This window comes from Bison bison, unplaced genomic scaffold (assembly GCF_000754665.1).
Source record: "Bison bison bison isolate TAMUID 2011002044 unplaced genomic scaffold, Bison_UMD1.0 scf7180017864215, whole genome shotgun sequence".
Lineage (NCBI taxonomy): Eukaryota > Metazoa > Chordata > Mammalia > Artiodactyla > Bovidae > Bison > Bison bison.
Window position 1 is genome coordinate 2,588,208 of NW_011494787.1, and position 23,882 is coordinate 2,612,089.

The 23,882-nt window shown below is 39.9% G+C and overlaps 1 protein-coding gene across 1 annotated transcript in view; it reads right to left on the reverse strand.

The window, feature by feature from the left end:
* The window catches only part of ANTXR1 (anthrax toxin receptor 1), a 257,202-nt gene that overhangs the window by 141,966 nt on the left and 91,354 nt on the right, over window positions 1–23,882 (reverse strand). The window contains 1 exon segment of the mRNA XM_010845314.1: window positions 19,442–19,540. Coding sequence (XP_010843616.1) covers window positions 19,442–19,540 — 99 coding nt within the window.

A 23,882-nucleotide genomic window follows, 5' to 3' on the forward strand; every position in this document is an offset into this window, starting at 1 on the left:
GGATGGTCTTGGTTCCTGTCTCCTGTACAATGTCACGAACCTCCGTCCATAGTAAATGTTACTTCATGTTATTACATGGGTATCCAAGCCTTTAAAATGGACTGTAAACTAAATGTGTGGTTTAAAATCAGAGGAATTGAAAATTCAAAATTTCAAAATGCCTTAATTGCTTGATTACATTGTTCTATCAAACATTTTTTTAGGCATTAGTGATAAGAATAGAGTAGGATAATTAAATAGTTTAGAAATCCCACTAGGGGATTAAAGATAGAAAGGGAATTTTAAGGGAGTTTGGGAGACTGCTGAGAGCATATGAACAGTCAAGAAAAGAATCCAGTCACCTAGCAACAATCTACTCTGTCTTGAAGAAAGACCAGGCACATTCAAGTGCCAGGCACAGTCAAGCCACAAATCCTGAGAGTTATAACACAAGACAATAGATATGAATCTTGTTACCTGAAGTCAGGGAGTTAATGGTCCTTGGAAGACTGGTATTTCTGCATGTAGCCAAGACAAGAATTTAGGTGAAAGGGTAAATGAAGGGCATGTTATATCAAAACCTAAGACTAATCAACATGTGTTAGTATATGTCATCACCCTTTTGCTCAGTCGTGTCCGACTCTGTGACCCCATGGATTGAAGCCTGCCAGGCTCCTCTGTCCATGGGGATTCTCTAGGCAAGAATACTGGAGTGGGTTGCTATGCCCTCCTCCAGGGGATCTTGCCAACCCAGGGATCGAATCCAGATCTCCCACATTGCAGGCAGAGTCTATTAACTGAGCCACAAGGGATCAGATCAGATCAGATCAGTCGCTCAGTCGTGTCTGACTCTTTGCGACCCCATGAATCGCAGCACGCCAGGCCTCCCTGTCCATCACCAACTCCCGGAGTTCACTCAAACTCATGTCCATCGAGTCGGTGATGCCATCCAGCCATCTCATCCTCTGTCGTCCCCTTCTCCTCCTGCCCCCAATCCCTCCCAGCATCAGAGTCTTTTCCAATGAGTCAACTCTTCGCATGAGGTGGCCAAAGTACTGGAGTTTCAGCTTTAGCATCATTCCTTCCAAAGAAATCCCAGGGCTGATCTCCTTTAGAATGGACTGGTTGGATCTCCTTGCAGTCCAAGGGAAGACCTTTGCTAATACACATATGATTTAAATAGCACCATGACAGTATCAGTTAAACCATATAGGGACAAACTAAATGACATAAGCCTGATGTCTACTCCAAAATGAGGAAGAAGGTGGTCTTCTCCCCTCCCTACTTTTTGATTATAAAAATATAGCCCTCTTTGTTCTCAGGGCTGCAGTCCCTTGCCTGCCTGCTTGTATTTCTAACAAGCATCTTATGCTAATAAACTCACTCTTAGCCTATTGTTCTACCTCATGCTGAATTTTTTTCTGTGGCAAAAGAACCTGAGCTTCATTAAGTCTGGATGCCAGGTAAACAGTTTCAGTTAAAACACAATGGATTCTAGTCCCTTCCCAAGTCAGGAACTGTGGGTTCAAGTCCCAGTCTGAGTTTTGGCTGGGTCTGAGTCCCATCTGAGAAAGAATGTGATTTTATTAGAAATTCCTGGGAAAATGAAAAGTTTTAGTGAATGTGTTTTGTGTGTATATATGTGCACACACACAGGCATATATATTTACCTATGCATTCACACATATATTTATACCTACACATACATATATATATATCTAATCTATACTGATTTTGTGTAACACTATATACCTATGGACACCATATTAAAAAGCAGAGACATTACAGACATTACTTTGTCGACAAAGGTCCGTCTAGTCAAAGCTATGGTTTTTCCAGTAGTCATGTATGGATGGGAGAGTTGCACCATAAAGAAAGCTGAGTGCCAAAGAACTGATGCTTCTGAACTGTGGTACTGAAGACTTGAGAGTTCTTTGGACTGCAAGGAGATCCAACCAGTCCATCCTAAAGGAAATCAGTCCTGAATATTCACTGGAAGGACTGATGTTGAAGCTGAAACTCCAGTACTTTGGCCACCTGATGTGAAGAGCTGACTCATTTGAAAAGACCCTGATGCTGGGAAAGACTGAATGCAGGAGGAGAAGAGAATGACAGAGGATGAGATGGTTGGATGGCATCACTGACTTGATGGACATGAATTTGAGCAAGCTCCAGGAGTTGGTGATGGACAGGGAGGTTTGGCATGCTGCAGTTCAGGGGGTCGCAAAGAGTCGGACATGACTGAGTGACTGAACTGAACTGATATACCTATGGTCTCATTGGACATTATTATTATTATTATTAATTTATAATTTGGGAAACTGAGTCTCAAAGAAGTTGGTTAATTGAGTTAGTGTTGTAACATGAATAAAAGACCTGGAAATCAAACCCAGGTTTTCTTGAAATACCTTGCCCATAGTCAACTCAGCTAGTTTTTTTACAGATATAATTTAAACTAGTTAGTCATTTTATATTGTCGTACTCTCACAGCTAGTTTTATGATATGGCCTGAAGTATACCCAGAGCTGAGTCTGACAGCTGTGGAGGCAAAAGTCAAGATTCTCCATGGGTGAGGTTGAATAAAGTTAGGAGGCTTGTCTTCCATGAGAGGCAACCAGGGTTGAGAAGCTCTGTGATAAGGTTCCAGTGTCTTCTGGGAGACCCTCACTTATTATAATTAACCCATATCTCAAAACCATACTGGAGAAGGCAATGGCAACCCACTCCAGTGTTCTTGCCTGGAGAATCCCAGGGACGGGGGAGCCTGGTGGGCTGCCATCTCTGGGGTCGCACAGAGTCGGACACGACTGAGTGACTTAGTAGCAGTAGCAGCAGCAAAACCATACATTCAAATGTGTATAATGGTTTTGATCTCAGATCAATATAATTTTTTTCAGACTGGTTAAGAAGTTTCCAGAATTCTTAGTTGCAGTTGGTGACTGTCTAATGGAGTTGGAATAAAACCAAGATTAAAATTTATTAGCTAATTCAAACACCAATCACAGTGAATCCTTTTAAAGGGCTGATTAAATAACTGAAATATTTTCCAAGTCTTGGCAATCCTTTCTTGATATAAATATTTATTTCTGGCCAAAAGGACAAGAAAAATAACTCTTAGTCTTATCTAGGGGAGCTTGCTGAAACCCTCCAAAAGCTGATGTAAGCTCCAAAGTAGGGTTTACATTCCTACTGTGACAAAAGAGTGGAGGTTAGGGACTGAATGAGCTCACCCTGCTCTTTCTCCCCATCTTCCCTGGGTCTAGGGAGCATTTTTGTGGCATCTCTGCGCCAAGTATAACTGTTCAGCACCAAATTATCAGCTGGTTGGGGAATGTGTCCCTGAATGAAGGGAGAAAAGACAGGCTAGACTAAATGTTTCTACCTTTTCACTGACTTGAAAAGTAACCAGCTTTTAAAAAATTAGACTTTTAAAATGCTGTGCAAAAACTGGAAATAAAATGATACTCTGCAGGACTCCAAGTTGATGAAATTCAAGGCATCTGTCTTGAGCTTTCTGAGGTCCCAGCCAGAAAAGAGGTGGTTGATTGCTCTACTGGGACTCGTGCAATGAAAATTCACAAATGTGAGGGTCTTACTGTAAAGCTAAATGGGATCCATTGCTTAGAGTAGAAAGAAGCTATTTATTAGGCCTGTGAACTCCATGTCAGACCCTGAACTGGAAGATTTTTCATAGACAGGTTTGGTAACAAACCTATGCATTCTCCTGATAGAAGTCATTAAACTCTACAGAAGGCGACCCAGCATGGATTTTCAAAGTGGAGAGGGAAGCTTCTACTTGGAAAGGCTAAACAAGGGTTTTCTGTGGTCAGAGCAACGAGAAGAGTCAACACAGAATGGGAAGAGCCAGTAGTGAAGCACAGGAGGGTGTGGCCAAGTTGGGAATGATCCTTAGAACATACACATCTGCTATAATGTTCTCTCATGTCTTTAATATGGCAGAACCAGGCTGGTCACTATTTTTTTTCCCTCAGACATGACCCATATCTATCCACCCATCCCTTGGGCTGGAGTTGTTGCAAGATTTCTCTGGAAGCCCTCACTGCTTAGTTACTATGAGATCAGCTGATGAGCTTGGCCAGCAGGTTCCAGGTAAGTTTCCTGGGTCTATACATGACTATTTCCCTAGTACCTCTGTGTTAAGGTGTCCAGAATATACCTTTTGGTTTTCTTCTTCGTTCTCTGGGCAGGTTAGAGCAGGAACCATGAGCACATGAATAGCCTGGTCCCTGGCTGGAGCCCCATCACAGCTTGCTACCTACAGACTGTATAATCCTATCCATAACCCAGAGTTCTCACCTGTAAGATGCAATAATAGTCATTTCATACTCACTCATTTAATGAGATGATATGATTAAATACTGAACACTTAATAAGCACTTGACATATGTCAACTGTGACTACTAAAGTGGGGTACTTCTGGGTTCATAGCCTGATGTACCTGTACAACACATGATGTGAGGGTATATATAAACTGACTAGGTCCTACAGAACTTATTTCCTAGGTTGTGTCAGGCTATATAGTGTAGGTATGACAAGAAGGCATTCATTTATTCTAATAGCACATGTGGACACGTATGCAGTGCAGCAGTCCTTGCATGGGGGTGGTTTTGACCCTGAGGAGATGAAAGGCAATGTTTGAGGCAATTTTGATTGTCAGACCAGAAGGGAAGTGCTATTGGCATCTAGTGAGTAGAGACCACGTACAATGCTAAGTAGCCTACAATACAAGGCATTCCTCTCCCTCTTATTAAAAAATTATCTGGCCCAAAATGTCAGTAGTACCAAGGTTAGAAATCTTGGTATAATATCTACCATGGTTTTGGTGGCTCAGATGGTAAAGAATCTACCTGCAATGCAAGAAACCTGTGTTTGATCCCTGGGTTGGGAAGATCCCCTGAAGAAGCAAATGGCTACCTCCTCCAGTATTCTTGCCTGGAGAATTCCATGGACAACAGAGCTTGGTGGGCTACAGTCCATGGGGTTTGCAAAGAGTCTGACACAACTGAGTGACTAACACTTTCACACATGGTTTTGGCCCATTGTAGAGGGTTCTGTAGATATTACTAGGTAGTTCACAGTTCCCCCTGGGGTACTGACAGAATGTCCAGAAAAGTTCAGAGGTGTTGAATGATTATGCATAGAGGAGGGTGAGGGAGTAACAGCTTGGGGGCCATTGGAAGGCATCTGGTTAGAGTAAAGAAGAGTGTTTTTTTGGTAAATTCTTCCATGCAGGCTTTGATGGGTCCAGGTTTGCCTAGTGGTAGGTGGCACCTGAGCCACTCTGCTGGGTGGGGCTTTACAACTGAAATGGGGGTGCTCCAGAAGTGGGGATTAGATTGCTGCTGAGGCTCTGAGGATATGGGTGGGAAGGCTGCAATCAGAACACCTTACCTACAAACACCAGTGTAGGACAGAGAGCTGAATGCAGTCTTGGAAAAAAATGAAGTGGGTTATCTTGAACATTGTTTACAGGAGGATCAAGATTACATCATGGCGCCAGAAGGAGAGGCAGTAAAGGGTGAGGGACCATGAATGCATTCCCAGAGAAGCCCAGGGATAGTAGCCAGCAGCCTGCTGGTAACTGGGTTGTCTTTTGGGGGCTTGATCTCTGTGCCTCAGAACTCTCCAGCTTTTAGAACTGGTCCTTAGCACAGCTAGTCTGACTTCTCAGGATGTAAATTATTTTCAGCTCACATTTACTGTTATTTTTAGTGATTGTAAAAGTAATACATGGTGAGTGTGGGAAGTCTGAGAAATACAGAGAAGAATATAAAATGCATGAAAATCCTTGGTAATCCTAACTTCCAGTAACAAACACTGTTAATGCTTAGGGGCATACTATTTCAGAATTTTTTCTATGCATATTATTTTTTACATAATTGGAATCATACTGCACATAATGTTGTAGTCTTCTGCATCGTCTCTATCCAAAGTTAATAGGGACAGATTTAGGTATTGCAAGAAAACCAAATGAAGATAATGGGGCTCAGGGCTCTGGCAAAATGTTTCCTCCTCTCAATAAATCTAGACCAAAAATTCTTGACTGTTGACATTTACAAAACTAACAAATTATCTTATAAGCAAAGCATCAACCTTTAAAAAATTTGTAAGCTTGAGGTCAGAAAACTGGTGCCCTTGAGACAGCTGTAATTTGCTAAGAAATATATTTTTTAAAGTTTTGTTTTCACTTGGCGGAAGACAATTTAGGATTCATGCACAAGGTATGTGTCTACGGACACAAAGTCTTTCAGCTGTGCACAATTAGGTTTGGAAGGGTTTACCTTTGGAATTGGGATTGAGGGACAAGTCTATTAAAATATGGTAAAGACTCTGCCTGCAATGCCGGAGACCCAGATCTGATCTCTGGGTCAGGAAGATCCAATGGAGAAAGGAATGACAACCCATTCCAGTATTCTTGCCTGGAGAATCCCATGGACAGAGGAGCCTGGTGACCCTGTTCATGGGGTCGCAAAGAGTTGGACACGACAGGGCGACTATCTATCACTATCACTATCTATCACAGGATCATGACCATGACCTATGGCAAATGCTGACTGCTTTTAAAGAACACAAATTAATACGGAAATGCAGAGAAGAGGTGGGAAGCAGACCTCAGGCACGCACTTGAGTCACAGTGGACATCACTAAGCTGCTGTGCTGTGCATATTAGGGGCCAGAGCTGAACCGCTCGAAGGAAAGATACATCAGTAGCGCTCTCTTCCTTTCCCTCAGAAGCACCCAACTTTTCCTCTAAATGAATGTGGAGCAAATATTTAACATATTTCAAATGCTAATTTGAAGGGGGCATAGCTTATTAGCCTCCTTGGAGTTCCCATAAGTCTGGTCCATTTTTGTTAACCACTGTTTCTTCCGTCGTCCCACTGAAATGACAAAGGAGTAGTGCTCCATGAGGAAAGGCACTGCAAAAGCCCAGTTATCTGGTACAGAATAGAGGGGGTGCCAACTTCCCCTCCTGAGACAACAGGACTAGGGTAACAGCAGTTTCAGGGACATTCACAAGCAAATCTCTCTTAATCATGCTTCAAAGAAGCTCACTGGGTGCCAGAGTCCACAGGCAGCTTCCAGTTTTCATTTGGCAGCAATTGCACCCTTGGTAGAACCGGGGCAATGCCAAGTTTGACCATCTGTCAGGCACTGCTGTAGTTAACTTTGTGTCAGTTTGCCCCTGGAAGAAACTCTTTTGCCCCTAAATGAAAGTCTTCACCAGTTGGTTACATCTGGTGGCAAATTCTCTTTTATCACCACCTCATCCCAGATTCCTGAGGTTTTTGTCTGACCAAGCAAAACTGCAGTAAATTTCCACTTATCTATATTTTTGTCTGGATCTGAAAGATAGAAACATGGACTAACACAGTCTTGGCAGGAGCCATTTCAGAAACAACTGGGCAAAACCCAAACTCCCTCTGAGAGCAGGGGCAAAGGGAAACATGAGCAGATACATGGAAAGCTCGTAAAGTGTAAGAAAGAGAGGCCACTTGGGGAACCAGAAGAGGTGGCTTCCCCATGTTCACAATCAGCTGCATAAACTGACCTAAAGCCTGGGCTCTTCGTCCCCTGGTTCAGGGCTTTTTTTCCCCTTTGAACCAGAGCTCAAGTCTTGACTAACAAACCCAATCTTGGGCAAGTAGCTGAATCTCTCGGAGCTGAGGTTTCCTGTCTCTACAGTAAGGGGAAGCCATGGGAATCAGTGTCTTCAAATCAGGCACGTGTCAGAGTGATGTGGGCATTCAGGATCAGGGACCCGGGGACCTGTGGGGATCGGTGTTTAAGAAGCAACATAAAGAAGCGGGCAAGAGCCTCTGGAGTAGACCGCCTGGTGTCCACATTGCTCCAACCTCTGGCCACCTGGGTGACCTTGGGCAGTTTCTCTCTGTGCTTCAGTTTCCTTGTCAGCCAAGGGGGATACAAGTAACTCCTCCCTCACTGGGCTGCTGGGAGGATGAAACGAGTTGGTTTAGGAAGGAAACCAGGCAGGTGCTCACAATCAGTAATTGTCATTACTTGGATCACGCTTCTGGGGGATTCTGATGTGAGGCCTGATTAAGAAGCAGGAGTGGAGGATGGATCATTAAACTGAGTGAAGTAAGTCAAACACAGAAAGACATATATCCTATGATATCACTTATAGGTGGACTCTGAAAAACGGGTACAAATGAACTTACAAGACAGAGGTAGAAGCGCAGATGTAGAAAACACACTTATGGTTACCAGGGGATAAGGGGCGGGTAGGGATAAACTGGGAGGTTGGGACTGACATATACATACTACTATATATAAAATAGATGACTAATAAGAACCTACTATATAGCACAGGGAACTCTATTCAATACTCTGTAATGGCCTGTTGTTGTTTAGTTGCTAAGTCGCATCTGACTCATTGAGACCCCACGGACTGTAGCCCACCAGGCTCCTCTGTCCATGGGATTTCCCAGGCAAGAATACTGGAGTGGGTTGCCATTTCCATCTCCAGGGGATCTTCCTGATCTAGGGATTGAACCCATGTCTCCCGCATAGGCAGGCAGATTCTTCACCACTGAGCCACTGGGGAAGCCCAATGGCCTGTGTGAGCAAAGAGTCTAAAAAAAGAGTGGATGTTTGTATATGTATAACGGATTCAATTTGCTGTATACCTGAAGCTAACACAACACTGTAAACCAACTACACTCTACACTCCAATAAAAAAAAAAGAATTACGAGACAAGATGTCCCTTTGTATCATTTAATTCCGAGTTGCACAAAGTGACATTCTGTTATCTTCATACGACATCAAAGCCCTAAGTAAGGATGCATCCAAATTGCGCTAAGTACCTTTGACTGATAGATGCAACATTCCAACCAGTGAGAAAAGAAACAATAGGCTTTTGTTTGGGAAATGTTTCTCCTTCTGTCTCCCCAGCTGTCACCATAGGTGCACTTCGATGATCTCCTTAAGGGGCCCAAAGCAGTCCTGAGGACCAGATGTTTTCTAAGATAAAGTATAGTTTCTGGATAACTGGACAGATTTCTAAAAACAAACACACTGGAACTTCTATATTTGAGTGAGTGTAGTCTCTCACCCCCTTGGGAAGAAGCCCCTCTCTGAAACTCTCTTAGAGCTGCTTTCAGGACTGATGTTCAGTTTGAGAAAAAAAATCTTCAAAGGGGGCAATGTTTTATTCTTTGAGAGTGAACCAAAAGTGAACCAGAGCTATGCCTTGTGAATAAGATTGAAGAAATAAAATCCTGCATCAGAAAAGAAATGTGCCTATAAAACCAAGAGGCTGATTTTTCACATGGCCCTTCAACTGAATTTTAGTAAGTTTGCTAAAAATCAGTTTCTTTTGTTTCTGGTCATACCTCGTAAGTCTCCATGCAACACTAGGAGAGTCTAACAAGTTTCTCATTATGGTATTAGTAAAACCATCCATTTTTTATTTACTGTTCTTTAAAATGGGTCATTTCTCAGCTCCTACCTCAGTGTATCCTTTTTAGCATTTTAATCTCTCTACAAGTGGATTTCCAATTGAAAGTGGATCTTTTCGTGGCACGATACACCGAATACTGAAGTAGGAAAAAGTGTAGCCAGAATAAATAAAGTTTGTGTGAAGATTTCCAAGATACTTTCTTGGCCAGGAGTAGTAGTTCAGCCTGGTAACTGGAGAACCAGCTGAATGCTACACTTAAGATGCATGCTTGGCCTAAATAATTAACAAGAATTTTAAAATGAAAATTTAAATAACTGTCTTTTTTTTTTTTCTTATGACAGAAGGGACATATGATCATAGAAAACTTAGATGGATAGAAAGAAGTAAAAACTCATAGTGGACTCATTCAGAGGTAACTACTGTTAACATCTGGATGTGTGTCTTTCACATTTCTCTCTCTGCATATAAATGTATGTGTCTAAATCAGGAGCAGCTTTAAGGCACTGTTTCATAACTTATTCTCGACATGTGAAGCAGTACTGTTAACATTTCCCCCACATAGGTAATTACTCTTCCTTCTCACAATATTAATTATTTAAACATGAATATAATTTATATAACACACCATCAATTGTAAAACATTTATGTTACCACCTAGATGTTTCGATTTGTTTACTCGCTTTCCTCTCTGCTTCCTTCCTTCCTCCCCGCTCTGTCTCTTTTTTTCCTTTTTGCTAACATAAAGCAATATTATGATGAACATCTCGCAGCTGAGTCTTTGTTAACATTCTCTAGCATTTCCCTTTGATGAAGTTGAAGTTGAAATTCTGGGTCAAAAATGTACAAAAGCAGTTGATTTGTTAAGAGTGGCCTTCCTGGAGAGTTCCCTGATGGCCTAGTGGTTAGGATTCCGGGTTTTCAGTGCTGGGCCTGGGTTCAGTCGCTGGTTGGGGAACTGAGATCTTGCAAGCTGTGTGACTCGGCCAAAAAAAAAAAAACAAAACAGGAATGGCCTTCCAAAATATTTAGTGATCTTTAATGGTCTCTAGCTAATGATGAATGAAAACACTTCTTCCCCTGTATCTTTGCCAATACTGGCATTGTATGTCTGTTAATCTTTACCAGTTTGATAGATTATTTTAATTTGCATTTCCTTGACTACAGTGAGCATTTACCATATTCTTATTTGCCATTATTTTTCTTGTAAATTTCTTTTTCCTATCTTTTATCCATTGATGTACTCATCTTTTCTGATTTTAAGACCTATCTATACATTAAAGTTATTGACCCTTTATTTGTTATACGTCTTAAAAATAATTTAGCAGGTTTTCTGTTTCCCTTCAGATTTTTTTAAGGGGGGAGGTTTAAAGAATTTTAAAATGTGTACTCAAACCATTCAAATTTTCCTTTGTGGTATCTCCTTTCAGAGTTATGCTTAAAAGGATTTTCCCCTGTGGAAAATTATATAAATATTTATTTTTGTTTCCTTCTAAAACTTCTATAGTTTCATGTTCACATTTAAATTTTTCATCTGGAATTTGTTTAGATGTAAAGTGTGAGATAAAAATTGAACTGAATTGTTTTTCCAAGGGGTTAGCCAATTGTCTCAATACCAAAAAGCATAATCTACTCTTTTCCCACCGATTAGAAAGGTCACTTTATTTTATACTAAATTCATAGAAGTGTTTGGCTGTCTTTATGGACTTCGTGTTTCCTGTCCCAACATTCAGTTTGCCTTTTGGGGCACCAGTCATACATTGTTTCAATTACTGCAGATTTTTTCATACATCTTAAAATGGGCTAGGGCAAGTTTCCACATTTTTCTTGGCTATTCTTAAATGTTTATTCTTCCATATACACTTTAGAATTATTTTGTTAACTTCAAAAGTCCCATTGGACTTTTCCTTGGGACTGCAGTAGAAGTAAATATTAATTTGAAGACAACTGATGTCTCTACAATCCTCAGTTGCTGCTCCACTGAATAATAATGATAATGATAATAATAAATTAATACTATCAGCCAACGTTGATCGACTGCTTACTGCATGCTTGGCCCTGTTCTGGGCCCTAATTATTACACTGAAATATCATAGGGATCCACCACGGAGGTGCTATTATTGCCATTCTCATTTTACAGCTGGAGAAATCGAGGCTTAGAGAAGTTAAGTAACCAGCCATGGTCAAAAAGCTTTAAGACAGAGCCAGGGTGCTTTTCCTGGGTGGTTTGGTTCCAGTGTGTGTTCTATGCCATGAGTCTATACTGGCTCCCTATTCACTTACATTGTCTTCATTTCCCTCACAGAGTTGTTTAACTTTCTTCCTATATGTCTTTACAGTTTGGTTAAATTTAGTTCTTTCTAGAGTCTATATGCTGCTGCTCTATTTTTCCTGTGAATTTTTTCTTTTCTTTTTAAAAATATAATTTTATTTATTTATTTATGGCTGCACTGGGTCTTCATTGCTACATGTGGACTTTTCCTAGTTGTGGAGAGCTGGGGCTGATGCTGGAGTGGAGGTGTGCGGGCTTCTCACTGCGGTGGCTTCTCTTGTCACGCAGCACAGACTCTAGGACGCTTGGGCTTCAGTAGCTGCAGCTCTCGGGCTTGAGAGTGTGGGCTCAGTAATTGTGGTGCATGGGCTCAGTGGCTCTTGGCATGTGGAATCTTCCCATACCAGGGACTGAACCCATGTCTCCTGCATTGGCAGGCAATTCTTGGACCACCAGGGAAGTCCCTAAAAAAGTATGTATTTTTAAAATTTGGAATGGATAGTGAATTTTAATATCTTCTTGGCATCAAAAAATTTGCTATGTGAGAGGAAAATTCCCCTCTCATTTTTTAAACGGTATTACTTATCCTGGTCCTTTTTAAATACATTGCTGGATTTTTGTTTACCAATAGTTTATCTGTATGTTTGTCATCAAAGAAATCGATTTCAAATATACTCTACTACTAGTGTCTTGTCCAGTTTTTAAAAAGTCAAGATTACATAATTTTCATAAGTGAATTAAAATGCTTTTGCTCTATTTCTTTTCTCTAGAAGAATATGTATCAGATATGAATCATTTGTCCTTAAATTCTGGTAAAACACAGATGAAAAAAATCTGGGTCAAGTGCTTTGGTTGAGGGGTAGTATTTCCTCACATCTCTCTTCCAGTTCATGCATTTCATCTTTATCTGTGTCTAATCACATTGCTTAGTCTATCCACTAAGTTGTGTATATATGTGGACAGAGGAGCCTGGTGGGCTACAGTCCATAGGGTCATAAATAGTCAGATGCAACTGAAGCAACTTAGCACACAACACACACACACACATATATATCACATGTTCCTCATCCATTCACCTATGGATGGATGTAAGTTGCTTCCTCATCTTGGCTACTGTAAATAATGCTGTAGTGAACAGTAATATGCATATATTTTTTCAAATTAGTGTTTTTGTTTTCTTCAGGTAAATACTCAGAAGTGAAACTGCTAGATCATACAGCAGTTCTACTTTTACGTTTTTGTGGAAACTCCATACTGTCCTCCAAGTGGCTGCATCAATTTACATTCCCACCAACATTGCACAAGTGTTCCCTTTTCTCCAGATCCTTGCCAACGCTTTGTTATCTTTTGATGATAGCCATTCTGACAGGTATGAGTTAGTATATCTTTGTGGTTTTGATTGGCATTTCCCTGATGGTTAATGATGTTCAGCATCTTTCTATGTGCCTATTGACTATCTGCATATCTTCTTTGGAAAAATGTCTACCCAGTTCTTTGCCCATTTTTTAATTGGGCTGTTTACTTTTTTAGATGTTGAATTGTATGAGTTCTTTGTATATTTTGAATATTAACCCTTTATCAGATACATAGTTTGAAAATGTCTTCTCTCATTCAGCAGGTGGTCTTTCCTTCTATTGATAGGTTCCTTTTCTGTGTAAAAGATTTTAGGTTTGGTGTAGTCTCATTTGTTTTATTTTTTTCCCTTGCCTGAGGAGACAGATCCAAAAAAATATTGTTAAGACAGATGTCAAAGTGCATACTGCCTATGCTTTCTTCTAGTTCTGTGGTTTCAGGCCTTACATTTAAGTCTTTAATCCACTTTTGAATTTATTTTTGTATGTGGTGTGAGAAAATAGTCCAGATTGATTTTATTACACACAGCAGTACAGTTTTCCTGACACCACTTTTTAAAGAGGCTGTCTTTTCCCATTGTATATTCTTGCCTGCTTTGTTGTAGATTAATTGACTATATAAGCATGGGTTTATTTTGGGGCTCTTTATTCTGTTCCATTGATCTGTGTGTTTGTTTTCATGCCAGTACATAGTGGTTTGACAACTGTTGCTTTGTAGTATGGCTTGAAACCCAGGAGTGTGACAACTCTAGCTTTGTTCTTCTTTCCCAAGATTGCTTTGGCTATTTGGGGTCTTTTGTTTCTTCATACAAATCTTAGAGTTATTTGTTCTAGCTCTGTGATATATGCCATTGGTATTTTTATGGGATTGCACTCAATCTATAGATTTCTTTGGGTAGTGTAGTTATTTTAACAATATTGATCCTTCTAATCCATGAGCACAAAGTATCTTTCCATTTGTTTTGTTGTTTTTGATTTCTTTCATCAATCTCTTATGGCTTTCAGGGCTTTTTCATCTTTGATCAGATTTATCTCAAGTTATTTTATTCTTTTTGAGACAGCTATAAAAAATGTGATTGTTTTATGAATTTCTCTAATAGTTCACAATTAGTATTTAGAAATGCAACATATTTCTGTATATTACTTTTGTATCCTACAACCTTACTAAACTCATTTCAGTTCAAATAGTTTTTGTTAGTGTCTTTAGAATTTTCTGTGTATAGAACCATATCATGCACAAATAGTGACACTTTTACTTCTTCCTTTCCAATTTTATTTGGATTCCTTTTCTTTTTCTTTTTTGATTGTTGTGCCTAGGACTTCCACTTCCATGTTAAAAAAAAAAAGAGTGGCAAGAGTGGGATCCTTGTTTTGTTCCTGATCTTCCAGGAAATGCTTCCAGCTTTTCACCATTGATTATGATGTTGCCTGTTGTTTGTCATACATGGCCTTTATCATGTTGAAGTATGTTCCTTCTATGCTCACTTTGTGAAGAGTTTTTATCATAAAAGGATGTTGAATTTTGTCAGAAGCTTTTGCTGCATATATGGAGATGATCATATGGTTTTTATTCTTCGGTTAGTTAACATGGTGTATTATGTTGATTGATTTGTGGATACTGAACCATCCATGCATTCCTGGGCTAAATACTACTTGATCATGGTGTATGATCCCTTTTAACCTACTGTTGAATTCAGTTTGCTAACATTTTGTTGAGGACTTCTGCATTTACATTCATCAGTGATAATGACCTATAATTATTTTTTGTGGTATCTTTGTCTGGCTTTGATATTAGGTTGATGTTACCCTTGTAGAATGAGTTCAGAAGTATTCATTCGTCTTCATTTTTAAAAAATAGTTTGAGAAGGATAAATTTCTTATTTTAATTTTAATAGAATTTCTCTGTGAAACTGTGTGGTCCTAGAGTTTTTTGGTTGGAAGTTTTTTAAAGTAATGATTCAGTTTTACTACTGGTAATTATTAGTCTGTTCATTTTTTATATTTCTTCCTGATTCAGTTTTGGGAGATTGTACATTTCTAGGCATTTATCCATTTCTTCTAGGTTGCTCTTTTATTATCACATAATTGTTTGCAGTACTGTTTTATGATCCTTTGTATTTCTCTGTTGTCAATTGTACTTTCTCTTTTTTGACTTATTTATCTGGATCCTTTCTCTTTTTTTCTTGATGAATTTGGTTAAAGGTTTGTCAACTTTGTCTATCTTTATATAAAAGAAAAAAACCTCTTCTGTTGCAGAAAAAAACATTTTCTGTTGCTTCCTAACTCTCTATTTTGCTTATTTCCACTTTGATCTTTATTTCTTTCCTTCTAATGACTTTGGGTTTTGTTTGTTCTTATTTTTCTAGTTCCTTTAGGTGTAAAGTTAGATTTTTTTTTAGATGTTTTCTTGTTTTAATACACTTTAAATATGTTTATTTTACCATCTTTTTTAAAATGCTCCCTAGTCATCTTGCTTGTTCTCCTTTTTCTTTCAACTATTGCCATATGATTTATCATTTGGTGCTGTGAGCCCATCTTCAGAGGGAGTTATGGCTTCAGGAGTGGTGTAGGTTGGACTCGATGTATACTGCCTCGGCCAGGGCCACAGCAATCAGGATGGCCACAGACACATTGTGGTGCTTCTGTATTATGTGGTTGGTAGAGCATCTTACCTTACTCCCCTGCCTGCTTTCCTGAATCACTGAGCGCCTGTCCCTGTACCCATTCAATGTGTGTTACAGCCCCTGAAGCCTGATCTCTACAGGTGGCTCTGCTTTTGCCTGCTTTCCAAATAGGAAAAGGAGTACGTCAAGGCTGTATACTGTCACCCTGCTTATTTAACTTATATGCAGAGTACATCATGAGAAAAGCTGGGGTGGAGGAAGCACAAGCTGGAATCAAGATTGCCAGGAGAAATATCAATAACCTCAGATATGCAGATGACACCACCCTGATGGCAGAAAGTGAAGAAGAACTAAAGAGCCTCTTGATGAAAGTGAAAGAGGAGAGTGAAAGAGTTGGCTTAAAGCTCAACATTCAGAAAATGAAGATCATGGCATCCGGTCCCATCACTTCATGGCAATTAGATGGGGAAACAGTGACAGACTATTTTTTTTTTGGCTCCAAAATCACTGCAGATGGTGACTGCAGCCATGAAATTAAAAGACGCTTGCTCCTTGGAAGGAAAGTTATGACCAACCTAGACAGCATATTGAAAAGCAGAGACATTACTTTGTCAACAAAGGGCCATCTAGTCTAGGCTATGGTTTTTCTAGTAGTCATGTATGGATATGAGAGTTGGACTATAAAGAAAGCTGAGCACTGAAGAATTGATGCTTTTGAACTGTGGTGTTGGAGAAGACTCTATAGAATCCCTTGGACTGCAAGGAGATCCAACCAGTCCATCCTAAAGGAGATCAGTCCTGGGTGTTAATTGGAAGGACTGATTTTGAAGCTGAAACTCCAATGCTTTGGCCACCTGATGTGAAGAACTGACTCATTGGAAAAGACCCTAACGCTGGGAAAGATTGAGGGCAGGAGGAGAAGGGGACGACAGAGGATGAAATGGTTGGATGGCATCACCAACTCCATGGACATGGGTTTGGGTAGACTCTAGCAGTTGGTAATGGACAGGGAGGCCTGGCATGCTGCGGTCCCTGGGGTCACAAAGAGTTGGACACGACTGAGCGACTGGACTGAACTGAACTGAACTGAACTGAACTTCCTGGTGTCCTGTATCTATATCAGTACTGAGATCACAGCCTGAAGATCCCTCAGGCCTGGAGCCCTCACAGCTTTGCCTTCTGCTTAGATTTTGCATTCCCTTTTTGTTTCCTGTACCTGGGGGTTTTCCTCATTCCTTTGAGCAAGACCACATGTCACAATTTTTACATCATATTTTATGCATAATTTGGAACCACTGACCAGAAACAGGTCACCAAATTGTTTTAGATTCCTAAGTGGTTGATTTATTTTTAAGCAAAGGCAAGGAAAGCAGGATGGATATAGGTATTAACCTATGCTTTTTATTTTCTGGTTATATTTATCATCTAAAAATATATGTAAACAATTTCAACACTTTGGCATTAATATGTCAGTGGTTTTTTTCTTAGTGCAATACATGTTAAAGGGAATTCATAGCCATTTAAAAAAAGTATATATATTTGCTCTATAGCTTTAATTTTTTTATTATCCATCCAAAGGCTTTGACAGTTATGTTAATATATCTCACTATAAATGTAATTTTTTTTTATTTTTTACTTAACTATTTTTCTTCACATAATCTGCTACAAATAATACATTATTTCTTGAAGACTCCAAGGCTTATATAATAAAAACCATAGCTTCATTATTGGGCCTTCAATTAGTCATTTTTTGATTAATAAGGGAATTCTATTCTCTTTTTTGTTATAAAATGTAATGCAGTATTTAGGGAAAAATCTTGAAAGAGGAAATATATACTATAAAAATGAAAACATAATATTTTAAAACATGATCTGGAAGTGGAAAAGGAGAATGGGAAAAATAAGAGAATCTGAATTTGTCTTATTTTATGGGGACAACTCAATAAGATACTTACATTCATAAAGTTGACAGAAAGATAAAGAATTGAATATGTTGCATTTTAAAATTTATTTATCTTTTCTGTCCTCCGTAGTTTCTTACTTTACTGAATATAATGAACAGATGAATTAATAAATACAATTTTTTAAAAAAATTTCAGTATTTCCCCCTTAGCTGGGATATTTTTAGTAACTATTTGTTTGAGTTCAGGAGTGTTGCTTGTGGCATATAATATGGTTGAGTCACTGCCTTTCTCTTGTCCAAGCTGTCAGTGCTTGTGTTGAAAGCATAATTAGGTTTGTGGTTTAAGCTAAACCCAACAGCCTTTATTTCTTTTAAAATATGTATTAGGTGAACAGACTGTGCAGGTGTTTGCAAGTTTATATTAGGAAAGGAAAAGAAGCTAGTTTTCCAAGAAATAAAATTTTATGGAGAAGCTGGAAAATAAGTGTTTAAAATGTCATTCTATAAATCCATCATAAAAAATTTGCATTTTTTTGTTATCTTAGTATAGAATCTCTGGGTAACCTTTCAAGCAACAGCAATGCTATACTCATGGCCATGCATCTTCAGAGAGGAGTTGGTTCTAAAGGCTTGCTTGTCTGGGAAGCCTTCTTTGGAAGGTGTTGATGTCTTTTGAATTTAATCCTCAGGAGTTTCTGATCTTAGATTTAAGATTAAGAGGAGAGAGGGAAGGTGGACTTGAACATCACAAATTAAAGGAGGAAAAAAAAAAATGGAAAGATTCTGCAGAGGGTGCATGTCCAACTTTCACACTATGACAGGATACTTGAAAATGTTTTCAAAAAGCAAGTACTTTCTGGATATGTGAGGGCATTTCTAAGTATTAGGAAAAAATAACTGAATATTTCAAATCTTTGCAGTTTCTCCATATACAGGAATTCCAGATGTAAAGAAACCATTGCATATCTTTGTTTAAATATTCATATGGGTTTTGAGATGCTAAAGAGGGAAAAAGGCATACCCTTCAGTTCTTCCTTTTTAAAAACAGGATAGTAGCTACTCCACAATGCTAACAGAAGGACAAAACCAGTGTGAAAGGTCAATAAATGAGTATGCTCTCCATCTTCTTTGTCTTTCTACCTCCTAGGGCTGTTGTGGTAAAAAGATGTGAGGTATTTAAAAGGTCCTAGCACTGTAGAAAATACAGTATATGATTGCTGTTTACTGCTGCAGATACTGAAACAGTAATTATCTGTGGGATGAATGCCAGGTGTAAATAATAACAGGGACTCCTGGCCATCTGTCTTAACATAACCCATCTGCCCCCATCTTTCCTGGACAGTAATCTGAGTCACACATGTCTTTAACTTCCCTGCTACAAATGTCTTGTGAATGTGCCAATGTTGTGATAATTCATTTTTCCCATGAAATACACTTAGTTTTACATCCATCTTTCTGTATCTCAGGTCAGGTATCTCCCTGATGAGATTTTTTTGGCTTTTGGTTTACTCAGAATTAATCAATTTGGAACACCTATTGTTTTCCTCTTTTTGTTTGGAGAGTCCTGATATCTCACTAAGCTCCAATGTGGAGCTTTGTAAGCCCCAACCAGTCAGGGCCACCACTGCCACCTGAGAGTTTGGAACTTGGTACAGGTATGCTGGCGGACTGGGAAACAAGTACCCACTGCCTCTCCTCATGGGAGCAAGGGGCCTGCAGGGGCCAGTTATACCCTTTGCTGGTGGCCTTTCTAGCAGGGAGGACCCTTCTCTGTAGTTTCCTGGGTGTGGCTTTTTGGGGAGATAGGCTGGGAGCTCCCCCTTCCCAGAAGCCAGCAGCAGAAACCCCCAAACTCCGCAAGAACTTACTGAGCGTGACTGACTCGTTGATCTTAAAGCTGCAGAGGACCCTGTCCACGTTGCGGGCGTGTCGGAAGCCATTCCCTCTCACGACTACTTGAAATGATTCTGAAACAAAGAATAATGACAAGACACCTTAATTGACTGCACAACGTTAACCTTACATTTCCCATCTGCCCTGATTTAGGGTACTTGTTAACTATTCATCAGGCTTAAAACATTCAAAAGCAGTTCAAGCTGGGAAACAGGAGCATCCATGCGGGAGCCTTTCACCACCTAATCACTACCTTCTCACTAGTTGTCCACAGGAAGACACAGACTTCTTACTTTAAATTCCCACCTTGGCTTTGCCTTTACTGTTCATCCTCCCTGGAGTGCCTCTCCCTCACCTGTGTCCTGCAAACCTTACCCATCTCTCAAGTCGTGGCAGTTTTAAAACCTGTGATGTCTGCTGCCAGCAGGCCTCTTGTATCTCTTTTATACATTGGATGCAGAGGAAAGGATTTCTTTAGAACTCAAGGTGCCTAGGGTTTTTGAAGACCACTGTCTTCTGGCATTCACAGTCTGCCCTGAATAGTGTAGCATGTGACTAGGTATCGTTTGCCGTTGTCCTTTTGTGTTTTCTTCCACAGCTAGAAAAGCATTCCTTTGTGTTTAGAATTTGTTTGACAACAGTTTCAGCTCTCCTGTCTCTGCAGGGCACACAGTAGGAAAACGTAGTGTTAGGTGTGAGTAACTGTACTCACCAGAGAAGACAAGTCTTGTTTATGGGTGGCCAGGTGTCAAGCATTTCCCTTTTGAACTGACATAGGTCCTAGTGCGGTTAATGCTCTCTTCTCTCCAAATAGAAGAGCTAATATAGCTCACTGGCCTCTAGCCCTGCATGTTAATTTCATGTTGGCATAATTCATGCTGAATTAACACAATATATCTTCATAAAGTAAAAATAATGATCCTCTTACTAAGGGGAAAAAAACAACTAATTAATTTATTAAATGTTTAGGAATATTTGCTTAAGTTTGATGGTAACTAATAGCCAATACTTCATTTTCTTTTATTTTTGTCATCCTTTTGTATATAAAAATTGGGGCATGGGATAATGCTGTGTGGCATTAAAAAAAAAGAAAAAGCCTAAAAGTTAAAAGTCAAAGTACAATATTTGTGAAAGTGGATTTGGCAGTGTAAAGTTTCAGATGGAGATTTTCATTGGAGGAAGAATGGAATTAAAGGACTAGCATAGGGGACTCTTCCAAACTTTAACAAATGGCATGAATGTATGTCACCTTCATTCCCAGGAAACTCATTTAGGGGTCATGTTTGCCAAGAGAATAATAACTGATATCAATTGCTCCCTCTTTGTGTGCCAGACTCTGTACTAAGTGTTGTAAATGTCTGATGTCATTTAAACCTCACTACAGGGAGGTACAAATGAGAAAAACAAGCTTAGAGAGGTTAAATAGCTGGTCCCAGATCACACAGCTGGTAGTCAGGATTAGAACTGGAATCCAGGTCTGTCAGGTGTCAAGTGTCATGTGCTTAGAACTCAGCCATGCTCTTTACCATTATGCTAAAATGAATCCTCAATGTCTTGTGACATATGACTCATTTGGAGATTAACACTGTGATTTTTTTTAAAGCTTACTTTATTTTTATTTTGGGCAGGTTTGCCTGTTTTGCAGGTAAGTGGAGCTGGCCTGGCTGGGAGGCGGAGAACCCAAAGTAAAGGAAAAGAACCTAGAGGCACTAAGTGTGCCACAAGGAGAAACAAGTTAGCACAGAGTGCTGTTGAGACCTATGAATGAACTTCACTGTAAGGAAACTGAATTGTAAATGACTTGCCCAAGATCAAGTTATCTGTAATTGGTGAGCAGCAAAACTGGGTACTAATATATGAGTATTCACTGCCTTAGTTTTGAACTATATTAAGGTCATGGGCACATGGCTTTTTCAGATCCAATTACCAGGCTACCTGATGCCAGCTATGACTGTTTTGAAACAATGCATGAAGAAGAATGCCAAATTCTCACTTTGTTCCTTATTACATACCCCAGACTGGGAGGCCCATCTATATGGTCCCCTCTGACTCCCCAGGGTGGGGGGCACTGGCCTGCTGTGTTCTTCCCTCAACCAGCTGAGGATTCAAGCCATCTTTGTAGTTCCTCCAAACTCTGTCTTTGTAATTTTTTATTTGGCTTCAGTGGCCAGAGAAAGCCAAGATTTTGGTGGTAACAAACAGGGGCTTATAGTCTGGGGATGTGATGAGGAACAAAGTAGTGAGAGTTTTCTGTCCTTCTCCTTCTTGTATTGTTTCAAAATACTCATAGCTGGCATCATGAAGACAGGTAATTAGTCTCTGTTAGCTCAGACAGTAAAGAGTCTGCCTGCAGTGTGGGAGACCTGGGTTTGATTCCTGAGCTGGGAAGATCCCCTGGAGAAGGGAATGGCTACCCACTCTAGTATTCTTGCCTGGAAAATCCCATGGACTGAGGAGCCTGGTAGGCTACAGTCCATGAGGTCACAAAGAGTCAGACACGACTGAGGGACTAATATTACTATCTCTGGTTTATTTTCCTGTGGCCTTCTTTTTGAAATGCAAAAAGCTACAAGGGGTGGTCTGCAAAGGGAGAGCTCAGGAAAGGTAAGCACCAGGTACAGGATGTAATTAGCATAGAGTTAAGGGGCAATACATGCAGGATGTAACTCATGCAGAATAATTTACAGAGTGTCAGGTTAGTTTGTGAAAAGCAAATCTAGTAACAGACTACAGATTAGGAATAGTTAAAAGTAAAACTAGGAGTGATCAACTCTTTCAGGTGTGTTTATATTTCTTCCCTGACCTGTTCACTGTTCTCTTTCTTTGTTCTCAGGAAAGGGAAAGAAAACAAAAACTAATTCCTCTATTTTCCTTTTCACTGCAACAGTATGAGTATTAAGAATTTAGATATGCATGTTGATACATAGATAGGATTGCTAAATTTAGAAGGATGAACTAAATAGTTTTTTTTATTTTTTTCTTTTTTAAAAAAGTTTATATTATTTTTAACACCAAAAACATTTTGCATTGGGGTATAGCCGATTAACAATGTTGTGATAGTTTCAGGTGAACAGCCAAGGGACTCAGCATTTTCTTTCGATGCCTGCCTGGCATGTGATCGATGACACTGTCGGTTCAACAAGCATTCTGTTAAGTGCCTGGCATTGTGGAAGAATCTTATTGTACAATATCTTTTTATTCAGTTTAGCCTTTAGAAACTCATTTCTGTTTTTAGTCTGAATGCTAGACATCCAGAAATCTGCCATTGGATGTTTCTGCTGATTCAAAATGTTTTCTGCCTCACTGCTGGGCCTACTTCTCTTATTTCCTCAAAGATCAGTGGAAGGAGAGAAGATGCTGGAAATGTAGGCCATGTGCCAAGTTCTCTTCTCTTAAGGTCATATCCTAGCCTTAGCAGTGCTGCTGAGGGGTCCTCTGTAAGAGAGGATGTCTGTCTGGTTGGGCCTGGCACACCCTCAGGGTATTAGGAAGAAAGACATCAGGAATCCATGAACAGCCACAGTGGAAACCAAACAATTTAACCCCCAGGCCTGGGGATCAGATGGAGGAAATGATGCTCTGGGAGGCACACCAGAGCAGAGGCCAGATGCCACCCTGCCTGGTACAGTTTCTGTGATAGGATGCACATTTGGTCTCCAAAACAGCCCAAATACTGACCCTGCAGCCTGACTGGAATGTCAGCCCTTCACACGTAGAGGTTATGTAATAAAACCTTTGTCAAGTGGATCTGCCAGCAAGTGAGACCAGGACACACCAGAACCAGGACATACTGATTGAATTACACTATTCACAAAGCCCTAAACCTACCTCTCACAATAAGTACATCTAAGGTGTTTTTTTTTTTCAGTTCAGTTCAGTCTCTCAATCGTGTCTGACTCTTTGCGACTCCATGGACTGTAGCACGCCAGACCTCCCTGTCCATCACCAACTCCCAGAGTTTGCAACATGTATGTTGGGTTACAGCTCCTACAAGAAGTGCTTAGAGATTGGAAAGCTTCAAGGAGGACTTTCTACCAGGCAATGATCTTTTACTCCATCTCTTTACATATTCTTTAAGTTAGCTTTAAGATATATATTTATTATGACTTTTTGTCACTTTATTCTCAATTATAATTTAAGCTTCCTGATGGGAGAGGCCATGATTTCTTTTTCTTTATAATTTTGGGTTGTGCCTAACCCAGGGCTGAGTCAGCATCAGTCTGCTGCTGCTGCTAAGTCGTGTCAGTTGTGTCTGACTCTGTGAGACCCCATAGACGGCAGCCCACCAGGCTCCCCCATCCCTGGGATTCTCCAGGCAAGAACACTGGGAGTGGGTTGCCATTTCCTTCTCCAATTCATGAAAGGGAAAAGTGAAAGTGAAGTCGCTCCGTCGTGTCCGACTCCTAGCGACCCCAT